Here is a 10,174-nt window from a genome sequence, read left to right as displayed (position 1 = left end):
CGTGCTTGTCATCAGCTTTCTCCTGGCCCAACCCTTGATCCAAGGCTTGTAATTTTCACCCTCTAAATTACTGGGTTAACAGAAATGGTACCAAAATGTGAAATGAAATGAATAGGAGCACATCATGCACCTGCATTTCCAAATGATTCGCAAGCCAGTGAGTCTCAGCATCGTGTACGTCCCCACTACATTATGAGCATCAGGAGAACTGTGGGAAGTAACTTGGGCAGAAAACATGCAACCATACTTTGGAAATGATGCCTATGTGACCGTGTGACACACGGCTCTTTCCTCACTATTTCGCTTACCTGGTCTTCCCGACGTCCTTATGAGTGGCAGGTATAATTATTCCAATTTTCCTCATGGGAGACTGAGGCTCAGGGTGGTGATGGGACTTGGCATGGTTGGCTTGAGACCAGAGCCGTCACTAAGCTAGTGTGCCCCCCCCACCCCCACCCCTTGGACACAGCCCTTCCCAGCAGAGCCCTGCTTTCCATGCCTGCTTGCAGCCAGCATGCCTTTTGTGCCGGGCTCTCTTCTTCACTTGAATGTGTTTCTTATCTTCTCCAAGGCTGAGGTCACTCTTTGTGTCGGCGGGAGTCTGCACTCACTCCTTTCAGTCCTGTCAAGAAAAAGCAGGAATTCTAAAACCCACAGGCAGTGATCACTCCTGGCTCCTTTGTACAGCCCAGTAAATAATTCATCTGGATTTGAGGGGTCTGACACTGAGAACGTATTGACCCTCGCTGTCACTGGCAAACCCTGCATGCAGAACTTGAATACAGCGGGAAAGAGAAATGTGTCTTTGAAATCAGAGATGACTTCAAGTGACCTGAGAACACAGGTAGAAGCGCTGGGGACGGATGGACAGCTGCCAGACAGAGTATTTTTAAGGCACGTAAAGGTCATCCCTGAGGTTTCCATATACACATCCTGCCCGCCTGGCCGCTGGGATCCGGGAAAACCAGCTCTGGACTTGGAAACTACCAGGCAAGGTCCTAGCTAGGGCCCTTCCCAAGTCCCTCCTGCTGCACTCAATACCTGGATTAAACAAAGAAAATTGTGTCTGCCCGGCTCTCTAAAGTCACAAGATTCCGAGGATCATGCGGCACTCCGGCATTCTTACAAAAACTCATCTGGAGGGGTGCACTTCCCGCCACACGAAAACAGCTGTGCACCGGACTTTCCAGATAAAAACATTTAGCACCGAGTTGAAAAACCATGTGATGGTCATGGATTTCGTGAAGAGTAACTGGTTCCCCTCCCAGAGAAGAGCCAAAGTTTGCATCATCCATATGTGTCAAGGCCTGAAGACAGCTGAGCAGCCAGCCAGCCGATACGAGGTATGGCCGAGCCCGGGTGGGAAACAGTGGGCACATAACCTAATTGGGAGAAACAGAGGTACTCCTCATCAGACAGACCGTTCAGGTGTTTTATCCGGTCTAATAAATTACTGATCTGTTTGTAGTGTTCCCCCAACAAATTTGGAAAGGACGTTTTCATCTCTTCTCTCAGTTTTTAAAATAAGGGAAGGGGGAAACCTATCGGATGAATGTCATTTACAGAGACACCCATCTGCGGTGCAAACATTTAATAGTGACTACCCAGTTAATTTGTATCCACAGTTAGAAACGGCAGGATGTTTCTGCCAGTTAAATCTTCCTAGCTCTGTAAGTTTGTAATCATCTGTCTTTAAAAAACAAATTCCCATTTGTTTCCTGACGTGTTCTGTAGAAAAATTATCTATGACTTGCCTTGATCGAATTAAAATAAGCGAGGCCTGTAAGAATGGCCTTTTCTTTATTGCGAGTGAGTTCTAATTTTTAAACAGAAGCTACTTTGTGGGGGGAGAAAAGAGGAGAACTTTGGAGTTTAGAATGTCAAAGTGAGATAAACACATCACTCAGACATATTTGTATTCTGCAACTAGTCTTAGCCACAAGCAGTTCTCTTTCAGAGAGTAAACATGCATGCAATCTGATCAGCTCTTTATTGTACATGGAATAAATTATGAATGTCATTGTAATTGACTCCTATATAGCTCACTTACCTATCGCTTTTGAAAAATATAACGTGTAAATTACCAATGTTTTTGAAATGGTAACCTTTCTGAATGTTGATGCTGTTGTTAGGACCTTTGCATGAATGTTGGCAAAGACTCCAGATCTTTTGTTCCCCACCCTGGGCTTCCTTATTCCAGGACAGTGTGAGAACCTGTTCTGCAGGGTTCAAGGCTGGATTCTTCCAGTTCCAGCCCTGGGACTGTGAATTTCCATGTTCACAACAGAGATATAAAGGCCACAGGAATAATGGTGTTAATTAAATTCAGTAATAATTGTTCATTAGTTCATTGCCCAATCAACCAGAGCAAAAGGTGTGCAATTAGAATATAATTGAAAGAAACCAGAGATATTATTCACAAGTAATTAATCGGATGGGGACAGAATTTTATCATTGTATAATTTCATTCAGGTTAGTTTTCGATCCTCCCGAGAGAGAAAAACTTGTTGAATTATACCATCTTGCATTTTACAGAAGTGTTCGTGGCTCCAGTTTAAACCTTAAATGACAAAGAGCAGCTCTTGTGTCCCCCCCCCTTTTTTTATGAATAAAACTTCATTTATTCCTATAGCAACACTGAAGGTGGCATTGTGGAAAAGTGCATCTTTGCAGGAGATTGTCAAAAGCTTTAAGTAAGCTGATAGTCACAGCTGCCACTATTTTTGTGTGTGGCCCCGTCTCCCAATTACCAGTTACAATCAACAAGGGGAAGTTGGGTCCCTGCTGCTTGATAGTAGTCTTAATTCTAACTAGAGTCTTCATTCTTATGTTAAAATGCATCTGAGAGCCTCCCACGGCAGTCAGGCCCTCAGCTGGACAGTCCTCACGGTGTCTGTGATCTGGGAAGTGGTCTAGGCAGGGCCCACTTTGCTCAAGGGCAGGCCAAGTTTGAAAACCAACATGGATCTGTGCCTCCTGTCCTTCTTACTTCTGAGCTCCGCTCTTTTAGAAGCAAACATTTCAGAATTTAAAATATTCCATATCCATTGAGCTGTTCATATTATTCCCACTGGGGCATGTCAGCACCATTTAGATTAGGAATTCCAGGAAGAAGTCAACTCCCCTGCTCAATTTCCAAGCTGAACTGATGATAGAGCCCAATTAACAGCCTCGGGGGCCCCGTTAGACTTGGCCCTGGTGATTCCTTTTCTCTCACTAGCTCCAAGACCATGGGTTAACCTGCCTGGGCTGTAACCATAAAGTACCTGATGGGGTGAGAAATGAACAAGGTCAGTAAAGTGAACTCTCAGTGCACAAAGGTACTAAGTTCAAGAAACTAGCTGGTTCTCCAGTGAAAGTGAGTTTTGGAAATTTTGTTTCTTGTAAAAACCTTATGGATTTCAAGTCCCTACCATGAGGACCTACAAATCCACTTGAGTTGTTTAATGTCTAAAACTGGCATTTCTCTAAAACTGTGGCCTTAGTCCTGGGCTGTGTTATCGCTTGGAGGAGGTACCTCTCATCTGACATAAGCGTCCCTAACTCTGTCTCAGGGATGGTCCAGCCACACTCATTCCCTCACTTAAATTGCCTTTTAATAGGAAGGAATGTCAGACCTTTAAAAGGACAGCAGACCTGTTGTCTGAAATATAAGTAGGATGGGAGGCAGATGGTGGCTAGGGTGCTGAAGATCCTTGTTTGCAAAGCCTTGATTCCTGCTGACTCTAAACTGCCCCAAACTATTAAAAACACAGTATGTGAAGGGCCTTTCTTTCCCCGTGTAGATATCTGATAAACTTCAGACATAAAAATAGCCAGAATCAAGTAATGGGTCTTGGTTTGAGTTCTGGCTGCTGTCCACATTGCAAGCATGGCCAGCCACATCCCTAGAGTCCTTCTAAAGCTGAGCAGGATGGTTTCCACCTCAGGGAGGGAAACCACATGGAGTTCAGAGATGTGCCTGCATCTCTCAGGGTGTGAATATGAGCCAGCATCTCCTGATTGTTGAGAACTTTCGGATGATAAGCACAGGCTGGGGCATGCAAGTCAAATCTCATCCATCCATCTTCTCTTAGGTAGTTTCTAATACATTTAATCATTAGATGAGCCAGAGAAAGTTTCTGTATGTGATAATCATCCTGTGGCCATGCTTTTTAAGATTTTCCAAGACTTCTGTCATTTTTACCTTTCCTTCCTACTCATCTTTTTTTTTTTTTTTTTGATTTGGCAGTGATGCTTAATTCTCCCTGACTGTAAGAATCATGGCAAACTGTTATTTTTTATCTTTCTAATATGCAAAAATTGCACATATTTAATGTATACATTTTGATGAGTTTGGACATATGCACATACCCACTGATACAATCACCACAGTCAAGGTTCTTCACGTATCCATCACCTCTAAACATTTCCTGTGTTCTGTGCATGTTACTCTTTTGTTTGTTTTTTGTTGGTAAGAACACTTAACATGAGGTCTGTTCTCTTAACATACTTTTTTTTTTTTTTTTAAGATTTTATTTTATTTGAGAGAGAGAGAAACAGCATGAGAGAGGGGAGGGTCAGAGAGAGCAGCAGGCTCCCCGCCCAGCCAGGAGCCCGGTGTGGGACTTGATCCCAGGACTCCGGGATCATGACCTGAGCCGAAGGCAGTCGCTCAACCAACTGTGCCACCCAGGCACCCCCTCTTAACATACTTTAAAGTGTGTAATCTTATGGTGTTGTGTTGTATGGCAGAGCTTGGACTTGTTAATCTTACGTAACTGCAGCTTTATACCCGCTGAGCAGCACTTCCCCATTTCTCCTTCCCCAGCACCTGGCAACCACCGTTGTATTTTTTGCTTCTATGATTTTGACTAGCTTAGCTACCCCATATAAGTGGAATCATGCAATGTTTGTCCTTTTATGATAGGTTTATTCCACTGAATGTAATGTCCTCCTGCTTCATCCTTATTGTCACAAATGGTAGGATTTTCTTCATTTTTAAGCCTGAATAATATTCCATTCCATGTATATACTACGTTTAAAAAAATCTGTTCCTCTGTCAATGGACATTTGGGTTGTTTCCTTATGGTGAACTTTTGGTGAACGTATGCCTACAGCCCAGCCAGGGCTGTTGGGACCCAGAACAGATGTGTGATTTTGTTGTATTCATTTAAAGAGCATTGAGCTTTGTTCTGACATGAGGGGAAGTTACTGAAAACGGTCTGATCCTTTTGAGGCTGACTTTTCAGCACACTATAGTCTAGGGTATTGGTCCCCAATAAATGATGATTTTGGCCCCAGATGGTATTTGGTAAAGTCTGGAGACATTTTGGTTGTGACAGTTTGGGGAAGATGTTACTGGTCCCTGCTGAGGAGAGGCCAGGGATGCTGGTAAATATACTAGTGTGTTCAGGGCAGTCTTCTGCCACCAGTAACAATTACCCAGCCTGAAATGTTCACCATGTGGAGGCTGAGAAGGCCTGGTCTAGGGCTAATTTAGCCCCACTGTAGAGGCATGACCCTTGCGAGGACTCTACTTAATGCCCCACGTATGCGTGATCTTTTCACCAGGGCCCAGATGTGTCTGACCTACTACTTTCTGATAGTTCTTTCTCTGGTTTTATGCAGTTTTCTCTTAAGCATGTGAAAATCAGTTTTCAGCCGAAGACTGGAGGGACCCATTGCTGGTTGCTAGAACTCTTTTTCCTTGTAGTTCACTCCTCTTCAGTAGTTAGCCCCAAATTCTAGCTGTCTCAGTTTCTCTGAGTCCTGATCTTTGCCTCCTCTGCTCAGTGAGACATGAGGCTCTCTCGAGCTTCCCCTTTGTGCTCTGCAGCCTGGAAACTGCCTCTAGGTGGGGACAATTGTAGGGCTCCCTTCTCTCATGCCCCCTCCATCCAGGATCGCAGACCCCCGTTGCTTTCCATCTGGTGTCTGGACACCATTGCTTCCTAGCTTTCATCTGTCTGCTCCATCGTAGCTGGAAGGAGAAGTGCCTCCCTGGGTGGGTTTGATGTCCCACCAGGTGGAGAGATGCCACTTTGAGCTTTACTGGATGTCTTCCTGTGGTGGGGGTGAGCCCTTAGGTCATACGAAATGAAAGTACTCAGGTGTTAAGTGCTTGGGCTTTGAGATAACTTTATTTGGGGAATGAGGAAGTCAATGAGACAAAACAGGAAGTAAAACAAATGTTCCCTTTCTTCTCACAGTTATCAAAAGATGCAGGGTGATTTACCCATTTCCAAACCAAGCTGGAGAGGTGTAGCCAGATCAGTCTTCACTGTCTCCTGTTTCTTCCTGAAGTCTTCGTGTCCACTCGAGGCTTTTGCCAGATAAGCTGGGGGCTCCGGTTGCCGTGAAGGCAGCGAGTTCCCCATGCACAAAGGGTTGAGAAAAGGCCATTTGGTCAAAGACCATAAACGTTCCAATTAGCTTTGGCACCCCATGGGCAGATCAGGAGCCCCTGCCTCATCCCGGGACCTGCTTCCTGCCCGAGTGTGTCCTCGGTGCTCCTCCTGGAAGCCTCAACCATTCGCCTCCCCTGACAGTGGCTACTAGTCTCTGTGCAAATGCAGGAGGAGGGAAATGCAAGAGGCAAAAGATGAAACAACCACTCTTGGGTCTCAGTGCTGCTCGCTGGCCACATTCTTCCAGCCCCTCTCTGCCTGTATCAGTGGGAGGCTGGATGTCAGAGGGCAAGGTTCTCGAGGTGCAAAGGGTCAGAGGGCTGAAACTGGTTTTGCTGCATCTGGAGGCACATCTGGTGATCGAGGTCTCCAGATTAGCTGCACTATGAATGTTCTGTTATAGGTGACCTGCAGTTTGGTCCAGAACACTTACGGTCTCTTGAGATCTTGAGATGGACACAGTTGCAGCTAGTGTCCATCAGGACGTTGGGCATGGGTGGGGGACCCACGTCCCCATTTCAGCCAAACTAAGGGAGGGGCGATGGAAGGTGACCGGTGGTGATGTGGCTAAGTGTGAGGGCACTGGGTTGAGTCTTTCTGGTGTCTTGCTAGGTGAGCGACCTTGGAAAGTTTCTTGACCACTTTGAGCCTTAGTTTCCCCATCTGTGTTCATGTGAACCATGATGGTATCTACCTCCTGGGTTTGCTCCAGGGATGAAGAGAGATAATCTCTAGAAAGGGCAGAGAGGCAGCATCTCATAAAAGTGTTTTTGCTGTTCAAGTTCCAATATGTCTTTTTCTGCCATACCCAACCCTGCCCCAAGGCCGTGGCATAGAGACGTGGCCCCTGGGGCCAGACTAATTGTAACCAGGGCTTTAAGGATGCTGCTCCTGGGCATGCAGTCTTGTTTAGATTGGGGTGCACATCCCTATTCCCCCTTCCCCACACTCAGACTGCCAAGGGACAGGAACCTGTGACCTTCTTTGCTCTTGGCTCAGGGTAATCTCCATTCCCCAAGCAACTTAGACATTAGTCAGCAAATTGGCCCTGAGCTGAATGCCCAGTTTCTGCTTAGAACCCACCTAGTTCCTGTGGTCAGCTGCAAATTCCACCTTTGACAAGGGACTGTTGAGAATGTGAGTTTATACACATCTGATTTCTGCCTGAGAAAGCTGGGGTGAAGGCAGGAAGTATTAACAGGGCATTTTCCATGTAAGATGCACCCTCCCTTTGAAGATCCACAAGGATATAAAGGAGTTTACCACCTCAGGAAGGTGTGAATGGCCCTCACGCTTCAGTGTCCTCTAGAATCCTTACGAGAACGTTCTAAGAATGTAGAGCCTTGGGTTCTGGGAAGAGTGGGATCCAGAAATTTCTGTTTTTAACATGAAATCCAGGTGATTCTGATGCAGGTCTAAAACCCTGATCTGGAATTTCCAGACTGATATTTTCCAAGTGCATGAACCAAGGAACAGATGACAACGAAGCTCGAGTGACTGGCCTGTGTTGAGAAAGCTGGAGCCAAGGGGCATGGGGTGGGGGAGGGGAGGCACGGTCAGAGAGGAGCGTGGCTGGGCCACTGTGTGCCGGGAGAGCTGAGAGATAGAGATGGAGCCAAAGGGGCTGTTGTTCGATCCCTGAATTGCCTCATTGATCCTCACCACAGCTGTGTGAGGCACATGAGCCCTATTTTTCCAAAGAGAAAGTTTTGTGAGGCCCGATTGCTGAAGCAGGCTGCACGGGGACACAGGAGGGGCAGAAGGAGGGTCCATCTCAGAGATGTCCTCCTCTGAGATTAGGCTTCTGGCGTGGCGCTGGGGCGTGGGGAGATGCGGGAACAGCACTTGTCCTGACAGCAGCGGCTGGGAACCCAGGGGTCTTCAGGGTTGGCTGCAGACAAAGCCAACTCTGCCAGGATCGGGTGGTGAGAGACAGTGATACACCTGCTCTGACTCGCTCTCTCCGTCGGCTTCAGGAAGATTTCCTTCCCACAGCTCTTGCACCAGGCACCTCCTTCTGGTCCTTAGGTCCCACATGGGTCCTCGCTCCCCGCTGTTTGTGCTGTCCCATGTTCTCTTCCCTCTCTGGTGGAGCAGATGGATTAAAGATGACTTAAAAAAAATTATCAAGGACCTACTCTGTGCCAGGAACTGTGCTAGGTGCTGGAGACACAGAGGTCCAAAAGGTAGTGTTCCTACCCCTGCTTGTCATCTGGTGAGGGAGGAGCCATCCCAATGAGTGCCAAGCCAGGGTGTCTACACTGAGCTGTAGGCCCAGAGAACTCAGCAAGGCTGCACAGGGAAGGAGACGTTTGGGCACGTTCTTCATGGAAGATTGGGAGTTTTCCATGACTAGCAGGGAGGGTGGGGATATGGGCACATGTGGAGAAGGAGAAGACATCGCAGGCAGAAGGATTGTTAACTCCTGGGTAGTGGCACAGGAAGACCACACCTAAGTAGAACCCAGTGGTCTCTAGAATTGTAGCTGGCATTTGCAGGGCACAGTTCCTGAGAGGAGGGAGCCAGGCAGAGAAAGGGTTTCGGAAGCTGGCTGTGGCTAAAAATTCATCTGTACTGTGAAAATCCATGAGGCCAGGCAAAGAACAGCTGACAAGGAAAGAACGGTTGCTGGGAAGCCGTAAGATGAACAATTCTGGGAGCTCACTCAGTGCTGTGGATCACTTAAGTTCCTCACCAACCAGAGTAGAAAGACCTCACTGAGTAGAGGGTAAATTCAGTAGAGATTCTAGGAGGGTCATGCCTTGGAAGGATGCTAAACTAGCCCTCTAGTAAAGGCTACTCTAGATCCATCCTGTAACTTAGAAACAATTCTTGAAAGAATCCCCCTCAAGTAGTTTAATTGCTTGCCAAAACAATGTTCAACACTCTTTAAAGGATTACAACAAAATTCAGCAAGCGATAATATAAAATTAAAAATATCTAATATCCAGACCGAGCTCTCCCTGGTATAATCTCCCTTTGATTAACTCAATACCAACTGATTAGCAGCCTTAGTTATACAGGCAAAACTCTTTTGCCAGATAATGTAACTTAATTGTGGAAATGAGAGCCCATTGTACTCACAGGCTCTGCTCACACTAAAAGGAGAGAGAACGTATGGGACGTGTACGCCAAGGGGTGGGAAGCTTGGGGGCTGTCTTAGCATTCTGCCTACACTATATTTTAAATTTTTGTATCTGTGCAGAAAAGGAAATAGAAGGAGGCCTTGGAATTGTAGGCACATAGGTTGGGGCCTCTGTCTAGGAAGTCCATAAGGAAAGGTGACCTTAATCTCCTCTAGCTCACCACTGTGCCCCCAGGAGCAGGTCACCTTCAAGAACATTGTAGGGGGGTGACTGGGTGGCTCAGATGGTTAGGCGTCTGCCTTCGGCTCAGGTCATGATCCCAGGGTCCTGGGATCGAGTCCCGCATGGGGCTCCCTGCTAGGTGGGGAGCCTGCTTCTCCCTCTGCCTCTGCCTCTCTGTCTCTCTGACTCTCGTGAATAAATAAATAAAACATTAAAAAAAAAAAAAAGAACATTGTAGGGCACATGTGTGAATGGATGCATCCGTGGATGGATGGATGGATAAACAGAAGTGCATGAGGTATGTTTGAGATGAAAATCTGGGGCCAGATGGGTGATGGTTGCTGACTTGGTGCATCCAAGGGATCTGCCTCTGATTCAATGCTTATGTCGGGCTCCCTACAGATTCCCTCATTTGCGGTGATCAACAGACAGCCCTTGGCTTTAGGAAACCCAAGAGAAGGTCCGAAGTGGAGGTCC

General features: G+C 46.7%; 1 protein-coding gene across 2 annotated transcripts in view; it reads left to right on the top strand.

Annotated features, from left to right (window-relative positions):
* The first annotated feature begins 1,103 nt into the window (after window positions 1–1,103).
* The window catches only part of CUNH10orf90 (chromosome unknown C10orf90 homolog), a 215,615-nt gene continuing 206,544 nt past the window's right edge, over window positions 1,104–10,174 (top strand). For both annotated transcript variants that reach the window (XM_034986012.1, XM_034985990.1), the window contains exon 1: window positions 1,104–1,343. In XM_034986012.1, the coding sequence (XP_034841903.1) occupies window positions 1,104–1,343 (240 nt within the window). The remainder of the gene's footprint in view (window positions 1,344–10,174) is intronic.

This window comes from Mirounga leonina, unplaced genomic scaffold, assembly GCF_011800145.1.
Source record: "Mirounga leonina isolate KUSES-001 unplaced genomic scaffold, KU_Mleo_1.0 Mir_114, whole genome shotgun sequence".
Classification (NCBI taxonomy): domain Eukaryota; kingdom Metazoa; phylum Chordata; class Mammalia; order Carnivora; family Phocidae; genus Mirounga; species Mirounga leonina.
The sequence above is the reverse complement of the archived record's forward strand: the minus strand, read 5'-3'. Positions and strand labels throughout refer to the sequence as shown.